Source organism: Lonchura striata, chromosome 33 (genome assembly GCF_046129695.1).
Source record: "Lonchura striata isolate bLonStr1 chromosome 33, bLonStr1.mat, whole genome shotgun sequence".
NCBI lineage: Eukaryota > Metazoa > Chordata > Aves > Passeriformes > Estrildidae > Lonchura > Lonchura striata.
In genome coordinates this window covers 3,548,337-3,566,911 of record NC_134635.1, presented here as the reverse complement: position 1 = coordinate 3,566,911, position 18,575 = coordinate 3,548,337, and the positions used below count along the sequence as shown (strand labels likewise).

General features: G+C 58.3%; 1 protein-coding gene across 1 annotated transcript in view; it reads left to right on the top strand.

Moving 5' to 3' along the window:
• The window catches only part of COPA (coat protein complex I subunit alpha), a 38,622-nt gene that overhangs the window by 19,325 nt on the left and 722 nt on the right, over nt 1-18,575 (top strand). Inside the window, exons 14-32 of the mRNA XM_077789428.1 lie at nt 170-252; nt 1,741-1,880; nt 2,792-2,877; nt 4,600-4,738; nt 5,715-5,877; nt 7,155-7,301; nt 8,325-8,514; nt 8,585-8,680; nt 9,980-10,068; nt 10,270-10,393; nt 11,345-11,434; nt 11,508-11,617; nt 11,733-11,810; nt 11,962-12,030; nt 12,227-12,363; nt 13,396-13,582; nt 14,495-14,605; nt 15,314-15,475; nt 16,737-16,931. Of these exons, the coding sequence (XP_077645554.1) occupies nt 170-252; nt 1,741-1,880; nt 2,792-2,877; nt 4,600-4,738; nt 5,715-5,877; nt 7,155-7,301; nt 8,325-8,514; nt 8,585-8,680; nt 9,980-10,068; nt 10,270-10,393; nt 11,345-11,434; nt 11,508-11,617; nt 11,733-11,810; nt 11,962-12,030; nt 12,227-12,363; nt 13,396-13,582; nt 14,495-14,605; nt 15,314-15,475; nt 16,737-16,931 (2,396 nt within the window). The remainder of the gene's footprint in view (nt 1-169; nt 253-1,740; nt 1,881-2,791; nt 2,878-4,599; nt 4,739-5,714; nt 5,878-7,154; nt 7,302-8,324; nt 8,515-8,584; nt 8,681-9,979; nt 10,069-10,269; nt 10,394-11,344; nt 11,435-11,507; nt 11,618-11,732; nt 11,811-11,961; nt 12,031-12,226; nt 12,364-13,395; nt 13,583-14,494; nt 14,606-15,313; nt 15,476-16,736; nt 16,932-18,575) is intronic.

Genomic DNA, 18,575 nt, shown 5'->3' with positions numbered 1-18,575 from the left:
TTTTTGGGGGGAAATTCCCTCAAATCCCTGAGTTTTTGGGGAAAAATCCCTCAAATCCCTGATTTTTTGGGGTGATTCCCGGGCTGGATTCCCGGGCTGGATTCCCGGGCTGGATTCCCGGGCTGGATTCCCGTTTGATCCCGTTGTGATCCCGGTTTTTGGCTGGCAGCTCCGGAGGGGAAGCGCTCCTCGGGGCTCACGGCCGTGTGGGTGGCGCGGAACCGATTCGCCGTCCTGGACAGGATGCACTCGGTGAGATCCCGGGAAAAGCGGGAAAAAACTGGGGAAAAATGGGCAAAACTGGGGAAAAATGGGGAAAAATGGGGGAAAACTGTGAAAAAAATGGGAAAAACTGGGGGAAATTGGGGAAAACTGGGAAGAAACTGGGGAAAAATGGGCAAAACTGGGGAAAAAATAGGAAAAACCGAGAAAAACCAGGAAAAACTGGGAAAAATGGGGAAACCTGGGAAAAAAATCGGGGAAAATTGGGGAAAAACTGTGAAAAAAACGGGAAAAACTGGGAGAAATTGGGGAAAACTGGGAAGAAACTGGGGAAAAACGGGAAAAATTGAGAAAACTGGGAAATAGTGGAAAAATTGGGGAAAAACTGGGAAAAGTTGGGAAAAACCAGGAAATCCAGATATCAAGGATTGGATCCTGGGGGGCCTTGTCCCAATAGGAAATGGGTTGAGGAATAGGGATAACGGGGATCGGATCCAGAGGAACCTGATCCCAAAAAAAAGGGTCGGGAAAAGCAGGAGATTGAGGTAATGCGGATCAGATCCAGAGGAACCTGATCCCAAAAAAAAGGGTCGGGAAAAACGGGAATGAGGCTGGAGCAGCTGGAAAAGGGAATGGAGAATCCTGAGGGAGCTGGGGGGTGATCCCAGAGAAAAGGGGGATCCAGGGGAATTTGGGATCTGATCCTGGGGGGATTTGGGATCTGATCCCAGGGGGAATTTGGGATCTGATCCCAGCGGGGATTTGGGATCTGATCCAAAGGGGGATTTGGGATCTGATCCAAAGGGGGATTTGGGATCTGATCCTGGGGGGATTTGGGATCTGATCCCAGGGGTGTTTGGGATCTGATCCTGGGGGGATTTGGGATCTGATCCCAGGGGGATTTGGGATCTGATCCAAAGGGGGATTTGGGATCTGATCCCAGGGGGATTTGGGATCTGATCCCGGGGGGGATTTGGGATCTGCCAGGGGGGATTTGGGATCTGATCCCAGCGGGGATTTGGAATCTGATCCCAGCAGGGATTTGGAATCTGCAGGGGGGGTTTTGGGATCTGCCAGGAGGATTTGGGATCTGATCCAAAGGGGGATTTGGGATCTGATGCCAGGGAATGGGAACGGCCTCGAGCTGTGCCAGGGTGGGAAATTTGGGATGATTTTTCCATGGGAAAAGGGTTGGGAAGCAGCAAAAGGGGCTCAGGGAGGGCTGGATCCCATCCCTGGAGGTGTCCGAGGGATTCCCGGGATTTGGGTCGGGTTTGATGCTCCTGGAGGGCTTTTCCAACCTCCCAAAATCCCGGAATTCTGGGACAACCCCAATTCCCAACCGAGCTCTTTGTGCCCCCTCAAAAAAAGAGAGAAAATCCTGGAAAAACCCAACTCTGCTTCAGCCCAAAGGGCACACAAACCTCCCCATGGTCCTTAAAACCCCCAAAACGCGGGAATTGCCCCCAAAATGTGGGAATTCCCCCCAAAATGTGGGAATTCTGTTGGCGGGGGCAGATCCTGATCAAGAACCTGAAGAACGAGATCACCAAGAAGGTTCCGGTTCCCAACTGCGACGAGATTTTCTACGCGGGCACCGGGAATTTGCTGCTGCGCGACTCCGACTCCATCACCCTCTTCGACGTCCAGCAGAAAAGGTGGGAATTCTCCGGGAATTTGCCGGGAATTCTCCGGGAATTCCCCGCCTAAAGCCTGCTTTTCTGCGCCAAATCCCAGTTTTTTCACCCTAAATCCCGTGCTTTTTTTTCACCATAATTCCTGCTTTTTTTTTTTCCCCCCTTAAATCTTGGGGTTTTTTCCCCCTAAATTTCTTTTTTTTTTTTTTCACTGTAAATCCTGGTTTTTTTTACCCCTAAATCCTGGGGATTTTTCCCCCTAAATCTCATTTTTTTCACTGTAAGTCCTGGTTTTTTTTACCCCTAAATCCTGGGTATTTTCCTCTCCCTAAATCCAGTTTTTCTCCCCTTAAATTTTCACCCTAAATCCTGCTTTTTCTACCCCAAATCCTGCTTGTTCCTGTGGAAAGCTGGGAAAGGCTGGAGAGGGGATCCACTGGGGGATTTGGGGATCCGCTGGGGGTTTTTGGGATCCCCTGGGGGTTTTTGGGATCCGCTGGGGGATTTTGGGATTCCCTGGGGGGTTTTGGGATCCGTTGGGGGATTTGGGGATCCATTGGGGGTTTTTGGGATCCGCTGGGGGTTTTTTGATCCCCTGGAGGTTTTTGGGATCCGCTGGGGTTTTTTGGGATCCGCTGGGGATTTTTTGATCCGCTGGGGGTTTTCGGGATCCTCTGGGGGATTTGGGGATCCGCTGGGGGATTTGGGGATCCGCTGGGGTTTTTTTGATCCCCTGGGGGTTTTTGGGATCTGCTGGGGGTTTTTGGGATCTGCTGGGGGATTTGGGGATCCGCTGGGGGTTTTTGGGATCCTCTGGGGGTTTTTTTGATCCCCTGGGGGTTTTTTTGATCCCCTGGGGGTTTTTGGGATCCCGGCGACCCCGGGGCCGGATTTTGGGCCGTTCCCCGATGGCGGATCCGGGCTTTTCCCAGGACTTTGGCCTCGGTGAAGATCTCCAAGGTGAAGTACGTGATCTGGTCGGCCGACATGTCCCACGTGGCCCTGCTGGCCAAGCACAGTGAGCTCCGGGAGAATTCCCATTCCCATCCCCGTGCCCATTCTCATTCCCATTCCTGTGATTCCTGTAATTCCCTCATTCCCGTCATTCCCTCGTTCCCGCTGTTCCTGTAATTCCCTCATTCCCGTGATCCCCTGGTTCCCGCTGTTGCCTCATTCCCGATTCCCGCTGTTCCCTGATTCCCGTGACCCCTGATGCCTAGTTCCCTGATTCCTTCATTCCCAGTTCCTGCTGTTCCCTCATTCCCAGTTCCCTGATTCCCCATTCTCTGATTCCCTCATTCCTGGTTCCTTGAGTCCCATGATCCCTGATTCCTGGTTCCCTGATTCCCGGTTCCCTGATTCCCGGTTCCCTGATTCCTGGTTCCCTGATTCCCGGTTCCCTGATTCCCAGTTCCCTGATTCCTGGTTCCCTGATTCCTGGTTCCCTGATTCCTGGTTCCCTGATTCCCATGATCCCTGATTCCCTCATTCCCCGGTTCCCTGATTCCCATGATCCCGTTCACACCATTCCCTGATTCCCGTGATCCTTGATTCCCCAGTTGCTGGTTCCCTGATTCCCATTATCCTGTTCCCACCATTCCCTGATTCCGGTTCCCTGGTTCCCAGTTCCTGTTCCCACCATTCCATGATCCCGGTTTCCTGATTCCCCGTTCCCTGATTGCCTGATTCTCTGATCCCGGTTCCCTGATTCCTGTGATTTCCCGATTCCCGGCTCCCCGGTTCCCAGCTCCCTGATTCCCGGTTCTCTGATTCCCGGTTCCCTGATTCCCGAGATTTCCCGATTCCCGGCTCCCCGGTTCCCAGCTCCCTGATTCCCCGATTCCCAGTTCCCTGATTCCTGTGATTCCCTGATTCCCAGTTCCCTGATTCCCCTGATTCCCCTGATTCCCCGATTCCCGTGATTCCCCGATTCCCGTGATTCCCCGATTCCCGTGATTCCCGTGATTCCCGTGATTCCCTGATTCCCCTGATTCCCGTGATTCCCTGATTCCCTGATTCCCCTGATTCCCGTGATTCCCCGATTCCCGTGATTCCCCTGATTCCCCGATTCCCGTGATTCCCTGATTCCCCTGATTCCCGTGATTCCCGTGATTCCCCTGATTCCCGTGATTCCCTGATTCCCTGATTCCCCTGATTCCCGTGATTCCCCTGATTCCCGTGATTCCCGTGATTCCCCTGATTCCCGTGATTCCCTGATTCCCTGATTCCCCTGATTCCCCTGATTCCCGTGATTCCCGTGATTCCCCTGATTCCCGTGATTCCCCGATTCCCGTGATTCCCTGATTCCCCTGATTCCCGTGATTCCCTGATTCCCCTGATTCCCGTGATTCCCCGATTCCCGTGATTCCCCGATTCCCGTGATTCCCCTGATTCCCGTGATTCCCCTGGTTCCCCGATTCCCCTGATTCCCCTGATTCCCGTGATTCCCCGATTCCCGTGATTCCCTGATTCCCCTGATTCCCGTGATTCCCGTGATTCCCCTGATTCCCGTGATTCCCTGATTCCCTGATTCCCCTGATTCCCCTGATTCCCGTGATTCCCGTGATTCCCCTGATTCCCGTGATTCCCGTGATTCCCCGATTCCCGTGATTCCCCGATTCCCGTGATTCCCCTGATTCCCGTGATTCCCGTGATTCCCCGATTCCCGTGATTCCCCGATTCCCGGTTCCCCAATTCCCGACTCCCGTGACTCCCGGCTCCCCGATTCCCGCTGCCGCAGCCATCCTGGTGTGTAACCGGAAGCTGGAGTCGCTGTGCCAGATCCACGAGAACGTGCGGGTGAAGAGCGGCGCGTGGGACGAGAGCGGCGTCTTCATCTACACCACCAGCAACCACATCAAATACGCCGTCACCGCGGGGTCAGCGCGCCCGAGCTCCCGGAGCTCCCGCCACGGCCGGGAGTTCTCTGGGATGGCCGGGTGTTCCCTGGGATGACTGGGAATTCTCACCGGGATGGCCGGGAGGTTCCTGGGACGGCCGGGAGTTCTCTGGGATGGCTGGGAATTCTCACTGGGATGGCCGGGAGGTTCCTGGGACGGCCGGGAGGTCCCTGGGATGGCCGGGAATTCTCACTGGGATGGCTGGGAATTCTCACCGGGATGGCCGGGAGGTTCCTGGGATGGCCAGGAGGTCCCTGGGGTGGCCGGGAATTCTCACTGGGATGGCCGGGAATTCTCACTGGGATGGCCGGGAGCTCCCTGGGATGGCCGGGAGGTTCCTGGGAAGGCCAGGAGCTCCCGGGATGGCTGGGAGGTCCCTGGGATGGCCAGGAATTCTCACTGGGATGGCCGGGAGTTCTCACTGGAATGGCCGGGTGTTCCCTGGGATGGCTGGGAATTCTCACTGGGATGGCCGGGAATTCCCTGGGATGGCCGGGAATTCTCACTGGGATGGCCGGGAGGTTCCTGGGATGGCCGGGTGTTCCCTGGGATGACTGGGAATTCTCACTGGGATGGCCGGGAGGTCCCTGGGAAGGCCAGGTGTTCCTTGGGATGGCCGGGAATTCTCACTGGGATGGTTGGGAGTTCCTTGGGATGGCCGGGAACGTCCCCCCGCCATGCCCCAGGATGGCCGGGAGTTCTCACCGGGCCAGCCGGGAATTCCCACTGGGATGGCTGGGAATTCCCACTGGGATGGCCAGGAATTCCCACAGGGATGGCCGGGAGTTCTCACGGGGAATGTCACCCTGGGACGGCCAGGAATTCTCACTGTGAATGTTCCCCCGGAATGGCCGGGAAATCCCTCCGGGGTGGCTGGGAATTCTCACTGGGAGCATCCCCCTGGGAGGGCCGGGAATTCCGGCCGGGAATTGTGACCGGGAGCGTCCCGGCGCAGGGACCACGGGATCATCCGCACGCTGGACCTGCCGATCTACGTGACGCGGGTGAAGGGCAACAACGTCTACTGCCTGGACCGGGAGTGCCGGCCCCGCGTGCTCAGCATCGACCCCACCGAGTTCCGCTTCAAACTCGCCCTCATCAACAGGAAGTACGACGAGGTCAGGAAATCCGGGAATGCTGGGGAATCCGGGATTGAGGGGAAATTCAGGAATGGGGGAAAATGGGGTTGGGAATGGTGGAAAACTACGGGTGAGCTCCGCGTGCTCAGCACTGACCCCACCGAGTTCCGCTTCAAACTCGCCCTCATCAACAGGAAGTACGACGAGGTCAGGAAATCCGGGAATGCGGGGAATCCGGGATTGAGGGGAATCCAGGTGTGGGGGAAAATGGGATTGGGAATGGTGGAAAACAACAGGTGAGCCCCGCGTGCTCAGCATCGACCCCACCGAGTTCCGCTTCAAACTCACCCTCATCAACAGGAAGTACGACGAGGTCAGGAAATCCGGGAATGCTGGGGAATCCGGGATTGAGGGGAAATTCAGGAATGGGGGAAAATGGGGTTGGGAATGGTGGAAAACTACGGGTGAGCTCCGCGTGCTCAGCATCGACCCCACCGAGTTCTGCTACAAACTCGCCCTCATCAACAGGAAGTACGACGAGGTCAGGAAATCCGGGAATGCTGGGGAATCCGGGATTGGGAATGGGGGAAATGGGGAAAATGGGGCTGGGAATGGTGGAAAGCGACAGGTGAGCCCCGCGTGCTCAGCATCGACCCCACCAAGTTCCGCTTCAAACTCATGCTAAGCACCAGGAATGAGCTCAGGAAATCTGGGAATGCAGGGGAATCTGGGATTGAGGGGAAATTCAGGAATGGGGGAAAATGGGGCTGGGAATGGTGGAGAAATGGGATTGGGAATGGTGGAAAACTACGGGTGAGCCCCGTGTGCTCAGCATCGACCCCACCGAGTTCCGCTTCAAACTCGCCCTCAGCAACAGGAAGCACAACGAGGTCAGGAAATAAATCCAGGAATGGGGGAAAATAAAAAAGCCTTTTCCAACTATTTTGGTTTTGGGAATAGGGCCTGGCAAAGCCATTCCCAAGGATTTTTGGTAATGTCCTTTTCCGAGTGATTTTGGGAAGATCCTTTCCCGAGGCCCTTTGAGAAGAGCCTTTCTCGAGGAAGATCCTTTCCTGGGAATGGAATCTCCTTTCCCGAAGGTTTTTGGGAAGAGCCTTTCCTGAGGATGGAAGATCATTTCCTGAGGGAATTGGGAATCCTTTCCTGAGGGATTTGGGAACTCCTTTCCTGAGGGATTTTGGGCCTCCTTTCCCGAGGGATTTTGGGCCACTTTTCCCAAGGGATTTTGGGCCTATTTCCCGAGGGATTTGGGAATCGCTTCCTGAGGGATTTTGGGAACCCGCTCCCTTCCGCAGGTGCTGCACATGGTGCGGAACGCCAAGCTGGTGGGGCAGTCGATCATCGCGTACCTGCAGCGGAAGGGTTACCCCGAGGTGGCCCTGCACTTCGTCAAGGACGAGAAAACGCGCTTCAGCCTGGCCCTGGAGTGCGGCAACATCGAGGTGAGCCCCGTGCCAGGATGTGCCGGGGTCTTTTCGGAATGGTTTTGGGAAAAACGCGCTTCAGCCTGGCCCTGGAGTGCGGCAACATCGAGGTGAGCCCCGTGCCGGGATGTGCCGGGGTTTTTGGGAATGGTTTTGGGAAAAACATGCTCCAGCCTGGCCCTGGAGTGAGCCCCGTACCGGGATGTGCCGGCGCTTTTTGGGAATGGTTTTGGGAAAAATGCGCTCCAGCCTGGCCCTGGAGTGAGCCCCGTGACGGGATGTGCCGGGGTCTTTTGGGAATGGTTTTGGGAAAAACATGCTCCAGCCTGGCCCTGGAGTGCGGCAACATCGAGGTGACGCAACCACGGGGCTGCCTCAAGAGATTCTGGAGGATTTTGGGACACTCTGGGATGTTTTGGGACATTTTTGGCCGTTTCGAGGTGGTTGGGACATTCTGGGAAGTTTGGTTTTGGGTGGTTTGGGACGTTCTGGGTCGTTTTGGGACATTCCCTGGCACAGATTGCCCTGGAGGCAGCCAAGGCCCTGGACGACAAGGGCTGCTGGGAGAAGCTGGGCGAGGTGGCCCTGCTGCCATCCCTGCTCCCGTTCTCCATTTCTGACCCATTCCCAATCCCTGTAACCCCAAAATTCCCTGGCACAGATCGCCCTGGAAGCTGCCAAGGCCCTGGACGACAAGGGCTGCTGGGAGAAGCTGGGCGAGGTGGCCCTGGTGCTATTCCTGCTCCCATTCCCCATTTCTGGCCCTGTTCCCCATTTCTGACCCCATTCCCGATCCCTGTAACCCCAGAATTCCCTGGCACAGATCGCCCTGGAAGCTGCCAAGGCCCTGGACGATAAAGGCTGCTGGGAGAAGCTGGGCGAGGTGGCCCTGCTGCCATCCCTGCTCCCATTCCCCATTTCTGGCCCCATTCCCCATTTCTGACCCCGTTCCCCATCCCTGCTCCCATTCCCATTTCTGGCCCCATTCCCCATTTCTGACCCCATTCCCAATCCCTGTAACCCCGGAATTCCCTGGCACAGATCGCCCTGGAAGCTGCCAAGGCCCTGGACGACAAGGGCTGCTGGGAGAAGCTGGGCGAGGTGGCCCTGCTGCAGGGGAACCACCAGGTGGTGGAGATGTGCTACCAGCGCACCAAGAACTTCGACCGCCTCTCCTTCCTCTACCTCATCACGGGCAACCTGGAGAAGCTGCGCAAGATGATGAAGATCGGTGAGTGGCGCCGGGCTCGCTCCGGGCGGGATCGCGGCCGGCGCCGCCGCTGACTCCGGCTCTCCGCCAGCCGAGATCCGCAAGGACATGAGCGGCCACTACCAGAACGCGCTCTACCTGGGGGACGTGGCCGAGAGGGTGCGGATCCTGCGCAGCTGCGGCCAGAGTGAGTCCTTCCCACGGGATGGGGGATTCCGGGAGTTGGGATGGGGGAGAATCCGGGAGTCCTTCCCGATGGGATGGAGGGGATTCTGGGAGTCCTTCCCGATGGGATGGGGGGGATTCTGGGAGTCGGGATGGGGGGGATTCCGGGAGTCGGGATGGGGGGGATTCCGGGAGTTGGGATGGGGGGGATTCCGGGAGCCGGGATGGAGGGGATTCCGGGAGTCCTTCCCGATGGGATGGAGGGATTCCGGGATTTGGGATGGGGGAGAATCCGGGAGTTGGGATGGAGGGATTCCGGGAGTTGGGATGTGGGGGATTCCGGGAGCCGGGATGGAGGGGATTCCGGGAGTCCTTCCCAGCGGGATGGAGGGGATTCTGGGAGTCCTTCCCGGCGGGATGGGGGATTCTGGGAGTTGGGATGGAGGGGATTCCAGGAGTCGGGATGGGGGAGAATCCGGGAGTTGGGATGGAGGGGATTCCAGGAGTTGGGATGGGGGGGAATCTGGGAGTCCTTCCCGATGGGATGGGGGGGATTCCGGGAGTTGGGATGGGGGGGATTCCGGGAGTCCTTCCCGATGGGATGGAGGGGATTCCGGGAGTTGGGATGGAGGGGATTCCGGGAGTCCTTCCCGACGGGATGGGGAATTTCGGGAGTTGGGATGGAGGGGATTCCGGGAGTCCTTCCCGATGGGATGGAGGGGATTCCGGGAGTCCTTCCCGACGGGATGGGGGATTCCGGGAGTTGGGATGGAGGGGATTCCGGGAGTCCTTCCCGATGGGATGGAGGGGATTCCGGGAGTCCTTCCCGACGGGATGGGGGATTCCGGGAGTCGGGATGGAGGGAATTCCGGGAGTCAATCCCAACAGGATTGAAGGGATTCCAGGAGTCCTTCCCGATGGGATGGAGGGGATTCTGGGAGTCATTCCCATTGGGACTGTGGAAATTCCGGGAGTCCTGCCCATGGGATGGAGGGAATTCTGGGAGTCAATCCCAACAGGATTGAGGGAATTCCGGGAGTCCCTCCTGATGGGATGGGGGGAATTTCAGGAGTCCTTCCCATGGGACCGAGGGAATTCCGGGCACGGGGAGTTCTTCCCAAAGGGAATTCTGGGCATGGGGACTCATTCCCAATGGGATTGCAGGAATTCCCGGCATGGGGAGTCATTTCTGAACGGAATTCTGGGCACAGGGAGTCCTTCCCGATGGAATTCCGGGCATGGGGAGTCATTCCCAAAGGGATTGCAGGAATTCCGGGCACAGGGAGTCTCGGTATTCCCGTGGCCTTTCCCGTTTTTCCAGAATCCCTGGCGTACCTGACGGCCGCCACGCACGGGCTGGACGAGGAGGCCGAGAGCCTGCGGGAATCCTTCGATCCCGAGAAGGAGACGGTGGGAACGCCGGGAAAACTCCGGGAAAACTCCGGGAACGAGGGAGGGGGATGGGAGAAATCCTGGAAAACTCCAGGAATTTGGGGAGGAGGGAGGGGACGGGGCTCCCGGAGAGCTCCGGGAATTCCGGAGGAGGTGACAGCGGAAGGCGGCTCCGCTCCGGGCTCCCGAGGAACGGCTTTTCCCGGTGCTGTGTCCCAGATCCCGGCCGTGGATCCCGAGGCGCGGCTGCTGCAGCCGCCGGCCCCGGTGCTGCCCCTGGACACCAACTGGCCCCTGCTGACCGTGTCCAAAGGCTTCTTCGAGGGCTCCATCGCCGGGAAAGGTCGGCATTCCCGGCATTCCCGGCATTTGGGATCAGCCCCGCGAGCTTCCTGCACGGAATGTGCTGGGAATGGCCGAAAAGGGGCTGGAAAACTGGGGAAGGAGGTGGGCTGGGAGGCACCGGGAATGGGATCAGGCCTGGGATTGAGCCCTGGGAATGGGGTCAAGCCTGGGATTGAGCCCTGGGAATGGGACCAGGGCTGGGATTGAGCCCTGGGAATGGGATCAGGGCTGGGATTGAGCCCTGGGAATGTGATCAGGGCTGGGATTGAGCCCTGGGAATGGGATCAGGCCTGGGATTGAGCCCTGGGAATGGGGTCAGGGCTGGGATTGAGCCCTGGGAATGGGATCAGGGCTGGGATTGAGCCCTGGGAATGGGATCAGGGCTGGGATTGAGCCCTGGGAATGGGATCAGGGCTGGGATTGAGCCCTGGGAATGGGATCAGGGCTGGGATTGAGCCCTGGGAATGGGATCAGAGCTGGGATTGAGCCCTGGGAAAGGCCAGGGCCATGTCCGGGTGTGGGAAATCATGGAATGAGCGGCTGGAAAAGGGAATGGAGAATCCTGAGGGAGCTGGGAGGGCTCAGCCTGGAGAAAAGGGGGATCCATGGGGAATTTTGGGCTCTATCAGGGGGAATGTGGGATCTGATCCCAGGGAATGAGGAAGGAACGGCCTCAAGCTGTGCCAGGGCTGGAAATGTGGGATGATTTTTCCATGGAAAAAGGGTTGGGAAGCATCGGAAGAGGCTCAGGGAGGGCTGGATCCCAGCCCTGGAGTTGTCCATTGAATTCCTGGAATTCTGGGGATGAACCCCACGACCCAGAGGTCTCCCCCCGCCATAAATCCCGAAATTCCACAGAATTCCACCCCCAGATGCGACAGCACGGCGGCAGGGTGGAGTTTTCCCCTCATGGAACTCTTTCCCGAGGGTCTTTCCCTGTTTTTTTTAGGGAAAGGAGGAGCCCTGGCCGCTGACATCGACATAGACACTGTGGGCACCGAGGGCTGGGGCGAGGACGCCGAGCTGCAGCTGGATGAAGGTGGGAAAATCCTGGAATTTCCCTTGGGAAAACTCTGCTTTGGGATCCCGCTGACATTCCCCACTCCCTGCAGACGGATTCGTGGATGCCGGGGAAGGATTCGGAGAGGAGGGAACGGGAAAAGGGCAGGAGGAAGGAGGAGGATGGGAAGTGGAAGAAGATTTGGATCTTCCCCCTGAGCTGGTAGGAGAATCCTGGGGCACCCCAGCCCCGGTTCCTCAGGAATTCGGGAAGTGGGGAATGTTCTGTGGGATGGTCCAGCTCGGATTTCAGCTGGAATTCCGGGATTTTCCCTCAGGATGTCCCCGCCGGCTCCACAGGAACGGCCGAGGACGGATTCTTTGTGCCCCCCACCAAAGGCACCAGCCCAGCCCAGGTAAAATCCTGGATTTCCTAGGAAAACTGGGAATTCCTTCCTTTTGTGGTTTGTTTTTTTTGTTTTTGGGATTTGCGAGCCCAAGGTGGGAATTCCATTGTGGGAACTCTGCCCACCCCAATCCCACCTGGATTCCCTTCCCCTTTCCCAGGTGTGGTGCAACAATTCCCAGCTCCCCGTGGATCACATCCTGGCAGGATCCTTTGAGACAGCCATGAGGGTGAGTTTTCCATGGAATTTTTATGGAAAAACACCTCCTTTCCCCCTTACTTCAGCTGCTCCAGCCCGAATCCTGGCTTTGTGTCTATCCGGGAATATTCCATCCCCATTTTCCTGCGGCTGTGACGCAGAGCGAGGCTTTGGCACTGCCTGATCCAGGTTTTCCCGGCCCAATCCCGATTTTTTTTTTCCCTCAGCTGCTCCATGACCAGGTGGGAGTGACCAACTTCGGGCCCTACAAGCAGCTCTTCCTGCAGACCTTCTCCCGGGGCCGGACGACGTTCCAGGCGCTTCCCAGCCTCCCCGCCATGTACGGATACCCGCACCGCAACTGGTGAGCACCGGGACACGGATTTTCCAGCTCTTCCCGGGGAGAAATCCCGGATTTGTGAGGCTGGGAATGAGCTCAGCCAGTCTGAGCAGGGCGCTCAGAACTCCAGGAATTCCTTGGGCGGCTGCAGGGATGGGGAGGAGACGGAATTCCCGGTTTGTGGAGAGAGATGTGGGGGGCTGAGCTCAGGGTGAAATCCAGGGAATGGCCAGGGCTGAATCCTCATGGAATGAGGGGCTGGGAAGTGTCCAGGGAATGGAGCTGGAACGGCTGGAAAAGGGAATGGAGAATCCTGAGGGAGCTGGGGGAGCTCAGCCTGGAGAAAAGGGGGATCCAGGGGGGATTTGGGATCTTCCAGGGGGGATTTGGGATCTTTCAGGTGGGGTTTGGGATCTTCCAGGGGGGGTTTGGGATCTTCCAGGGGGGATTTGTGATCTTCCAGGGGGAATTTGGGATTTTCCAGGTTGGATTTGGGATCTTCCAGGGGGGATTTGGGATCTTCCAGGTTGGATTTGGGATCTTCCAGGGGGGATTTGGGATCTTCCAGGGAGAATTTGGGGTCTTCCAAGGGGAATTTGGGCTCTTCCAGGTGGGGTTTGGGATCTTCCAGCGGGGATTTGGGATCTTCCAGGTGGGGTTTGGGATCTTCCAGGGGGGATTTGGGATCTTCCAGGGGGGCTTTGGGATCTTCCAAGTGGGGTTTGGGATCTTCCGGGAGAATTTGGGCTCTTCCAGGTGGGGTTTGGGATCTTCCAGGGGGAATTTGGGATCTTCCAGGGGGAATTTGGGGTCTTCCAGGGGGAATTTGGGATCTGGTCCCAGAGAACAGGGACAGAATGAGAGGGAACTCCTCAAGCTGCTCCAGGACAGGTTTGGGTTGGATATTCGAGGGGATTTCTCCATGGAAAAGCGTTGGGAACCATTGGAAGGGACTCAGGGAGGCGCATTCCCATCCCCGGAGGGAATTCCCAGGAATCCCCGAGCTGCTTCCGTGCAGTGGCGGCGATCCCGAGGTGCGCAATTGGAATTTTTCAGGAAGGAGGCCGGGCTGAAGAACGCGCTGCCGGCCGTGGGGCTGAAGCTGAACGACCTGATCCAGCGGCTGCAGCTCTGCTACCAGCTGACCACGGCCGGCAAGTTCGAGGAGGCTGTGGAGAAATTCCGGCTGATCCTGCTCAGCGTGCCACTGCTGGTGGTGGACAACAAGCAGGAGATCGCCGAGGTCCGGGCATTCCGCAGGGGAAAAATATGGGGATTGCTGAGGGCGAAATGGGGGACTGCTGAGGGGGAAATGTGGGAATTTGTGAGGGGGAAATGGGAGAATTTGTGAGGGGGAAATGTGGGAATTTGTGAGGGGGAAATGTGGGAATTTGTGAGGGGGAAATGTGGGAATTTGTGAGGGGGGAAATGGGGGAATTCCTGAGGGGGAAATGGGGGAATTTCTGAGGGGGAAATGGGGGATTGCTGAGGGGGAAATGTGGGAATTTCTGAGGGGGAAATGTGGGAATTTCTGAGGGGGAAATGTGGGAATTTGTGAGGGGGAAATGTGGGAATTTGTGAGGGGGAAATGTGGGAATTTGTGAGGGGGAAATGTGGGAATTTGTGAGGGGGGAAATGTGGAAATTCCTGAGGGGGAAATGGGGTATTGCTGAGGGGGAAATGGGGGAATTTGTGAGGGGGGAAATGTGGGAATTCCTGAGGGGGAAATGGGAGATTGCTGAGGGGGAAATGTGGGAATTTGTGAGGGGGAAATGTGGGAATTTCTGAGGGGGAAATGTGGGAATTTCTGAGGGGGAAATGGGGGAATTCCTGAGGGGAAAATGGGGGATTGCTGAGGGGGAAATGGGGGATTGCTGAGGGGGAAATATGGGAATTTCTGAGGGGGAAATGTGGGAATTTGTGAGGGGGAAATGTGGAAATTCCTGAGGGGGAAATGGGGGAATTCCTGAGGGGGAAATGGGGGATTGCTGAGGGGGAAATGTGGGAATTTCTGAGGGGGAAAAATATGGGAATTTCTGAGGGGGAAATGTGGGAATTTCTGAGGGGGAAATGTGGGATTGCTGAGGGGAAACATGGGATTCCTGATGCCAGGGTGACCCCAGGGAAGGGTCCGATCCCCGGTTTTGTCCCGCAGGCGCAGCAGCTGGTCGCCATATGCCGGGAATACATCGTGGGGCTGTCCATGGAGATCGAGAGGAAGAAGCTGCCCAAGGAGACGCTGGAGCAGCAGAAGAGGATCTGTGAGGTGAGGAATTCCTGAGGGGAAAAATACAGGATTCCTGCCCTGAAAAACATGGAATTCCTGAGGGGAAAAAGTTGGCATTCCTGCCCTGAAAAACGTGGAATTCCTGAGTGGGAAAACTTGGGATTTCTGAGGAGGAAAAGACAGAATTCCTTGGGTGGGTGTGGAGGAAGTGCAGGATTCCTGAGCGGGAAATGAGGGAAATACTGAGGGGAAAAACATGGAATTCCAGGGGGGGAAAGTGCAGGATTCCTGAGGGGGTAGATGAGGGTTTTACTGAGGGGAAAACCAAAGAATAACTGAGGGGTAAATGTGGGAATTTCTGAGGGGGAATACACAGAATTCCTGAGGGGGTAAGTGAAGGATTCCTGAGGGGGAAATGAGGGAATTACTGAGGGGAAAAACACAGAATTCATGAGGAGGAAATGTGTGATTCCTGAGTGAGTAATTGTGGGAATTCCTGAAGGAAATATGTGGGAATTTCTGAGGGAAATATGTGGGAATTTCTGAGGGGAAAAGGTGGGAATTCCTATGGGTAAATGTGAGAATTCCTGAGGGGGGAAACGTGAGATTCCTGAGGCGAGAAAAATCTCACTGGAAATTTATCATTCTGCCTTCCACACAAACACAGCAGGGAAAAGAGGGATTCCCTGTCGCAATTCCCATTGTTCCCGGGGATTGTGACCGGCTTTCCCGTGCTTTCCCTGGCAGATGGCCGCCTACTTCACGCACTCCAACCTGCAGCCCGTGCACATGATCCTGGTGCTCCGCACCGCCCTCAACCTCTTCTTCAAGCTCAAGAACTTCAAGAGCGCCGCCACCTTTGCCCGGCGCCTGCTCGAGCTCGGCCCCAAGCCCGAGGTGGCGCAGCAGGTGGGACCCAATGGCCTGGCCCCAAATGTCCCCAAATGTCCCCAAACCCAGCAGGTGAGACCCCCAATGGCCTGTCCCCAAATGGCCCCAAATGTCCCCAGACCCAGCAGGTGGGACCCAATGGCCTGTCTCCAAATGGCCCCAAATATCCCCAAATGTCCCCAAACCCAGCAGGTGGGACCCCAATGGCCTGTCCCCAAATGTCCCCAAACCCAGCAGGTGGGACCCAATGGCCTGGCCCCAAATGGCCCCAAATGTCCCCAAATGGCCCCAAATGTCCCCAAACCCAGCAGGTGAGACCCCAGTGGCCTGTCCCCAAATGGCCCCAAATGTCCCCAAACCCAGCAGGTGGGACCCCAATGGCCTGTCCCCAAATGTCCCCAAACCCAGCAGGTGGGACCCAATGGCCTGGCCCCAAATGGCCCCAAATGTCCCCAAATGGCCCCAAATGTCCCCAAACCCAGCAGGTGGGACCCCAATGGCCTGTCCCCAAATGTCCCCAAACCCAGCAGGTGGGACCCCAATGGCCTGGCCCCAAATGGCCCCAAATGTCCCCAAATGGCCCCAAATGTCCCCAAACCCAGCAGGTGGGACCCAATGGCCTGGCCCCAAATGGCCCCAAATGTCCCCAAACCCAGCAGGTGGGACCCCAGTGGCCTGTCCCCAAATGTCCCCAAATGGCCCCAAATGTCCCCAAACCCAGCAGGTGAGACCCCAATGGCCTGTCCCCAAATGGCCCCAAATGTCCCCAAATGTCCCCAAACCCAGCAGGTGGGACCCAATGGCCTGTCCCCAAATGGCCCCAAATGTCCCCAAACCCAGCAGGTGGGACCCAATGGCCTGGCCCCAAATGGTCCTAAATGGCCCCAAATGTCCCCAAACCCCCGTGACCCTCTCTGTGATGTCCCCAAACCCCCCGTGACCCTCTTTGGGTGTCCCCAAAACCCTGTGATCCTCTCTGGGGTGTCCCCAAACCCCCTGTGTCCCTCTTTGGGTGTCCCCAAACCCCCCCATGACCCTCTCTGTGATGTCTCAAACCCCCCGTGACCCTCTGGGGTGTCCCCAAACCCCCCCATGACCCTCTCTGTGATGTCTCAAACCCCCCATGACCCTCTTTGGGTGTCCCCAAACCCCCGTGACCCTCTCCGGGGTGTCCCCAAACCCCCCGTGACCCTCTTTGGATGTCCCCAAACCCCCCCATGACCCTCTCTGAGGTGTCCCCAAACCCCCGTGACCCTCTCCGGGGTGTCCCCGTTCCCAGACGCGGAAGATCCTGGCGGCGTGCGAGAAGAACCCCGTGGACACTCACCAGCTGAACTACGACCAGCACAACCCCTTCGACATCTGCGCCGCCTCCTACCGGCCCATCTACCGCGGCAAGGCCCTGGAGAGGTGTCCCCTGAGCGGCGCCTGCTACAGCCCCGAGTTCCGCGGGCAGATCTGCCGCGTCACCACGGTCAGGGCGGGGACAGCGGGGCTGGGGACAGCGGGGACTGGGGACAGTGGGGACAGTGGGGACAGCGGGGACAGCGGGGACAGCGGGGACAGCGGGGACTGGGGACAGCCAGGGCTGGGGACAGCCAGGGCTGGGGACAGCGGGGACAGCGGGGACAGTGGGGACAGAGGGGACAGTGGGGACAGCTGGGACTGGGGACAGCGGGGACAGCGGGGACAGTGGGGACAGCGGGGACAGTGGGGACAGCCAGGGCTGGGGACAGCGGGGACAGTGGGGACAGCGGGGACAGTGGGGACAGCCAGGACAGTGGGGACAGTGGGGACAGCCAGGACAGCCAGGACAGTGGGGACAGCTGGGGACAGCCAGGACAGTGGGGACAGCGGGGACAGCGGGGACAGCGGGGACTGGGGACAGTGGGGACAGCGGGGACAGTGGGGACTGGGGACAGCGGGGCTGGGGACAGAGGGGACAGTGGGGACAGCCGGGACTGGGGACAGTGGGGACAGCGGGGACAGTGGGGACAGAGGGGACAGTGGGGACAGCTGGGACTGGGGACAGCGGGGACAGCGGGGACAGTGGGGACAGCGGGGACAGTGGGGACAGCCAGGGCTGGGGACAGCGGGGACAGTGGGGACAGCGGGGACAGTGGGGACAGCCAGGACAGTGGGGACAGCCAGGACAGTGGGGACAGTGGGGACAGCGGGGACAGTGGGGACAGCCAGGGCTGGGGACAGTGGGGACAGCCAGGACAGTGGGGACAGCTGGGGACAGCCAGGACAGTGGGGACAGCCAGGACAGTGGGGACAGAGGGGACAGTGGGGACAGCGGGGACAGTGGGGACAGTGGGGACAGCAGGGACAGCTGGGGACAGCGGGGACAGCGGGGGACAGCGGGGACAACGGGGACAGCGGGGACAGCAGGGACAACGGGGACAGTGGGGACAGCCAGGGCTGGGGACAGCGGGGACAGGGGGGACAGTGGGGACAACGGGGACAGTGGGGACAGCGGGGACAGTGGGGACAGCGGGGACAGCCAGGGCTGGGGACAGAGGGGACAGCGGGGAGAGTGGGGACAGTGGGGACAGCTGGGGACAGTGGGGACAGCCAGGGCTGGGGACAGCGGGGACAGCGGGGACAGCGGGGACAGTGGGGACAGCCGGGGACAGTGGGGACAGTGGGGACAGCCGGGGACAGCGGGGACAACGGGGACAGCCGGGGCTGGGAGGTGCTTTCAGGGGTCACTGCCATCCTTTGGGGGGTCACTGCTGTCCTTTGGGGGGTCACTGCCATCCTTTGGGGGTCACTGCCGTCCTTTGGGGGTCACTGCCGTCCTTTGCGGGGACATTTTGGGGTTCCACAGGGGGTTTGGGGTCTTTCCCACATGGGAGGCCTGGGGGAGTTGGGTCTGGAGGAGGCTGAGGGGGAATCTCATCCATCTGTGGAAATATCTTCAATCTCCATGGAAATATCTCCAAAATCCCCAAAAATCTCTCCTCTCAGAGGGGATTTGGGCTCTGGAGTGTTTTTCCCACAAGGGAGGCCCGCGGGAGTTGGGCCTGGTTGGTCTGCAGGAGGCTGAGGGGGAATCTTATCCAATATTGGAAATATCTCCCATATCTGTGCAAATCCCTCAAATATCCATGGA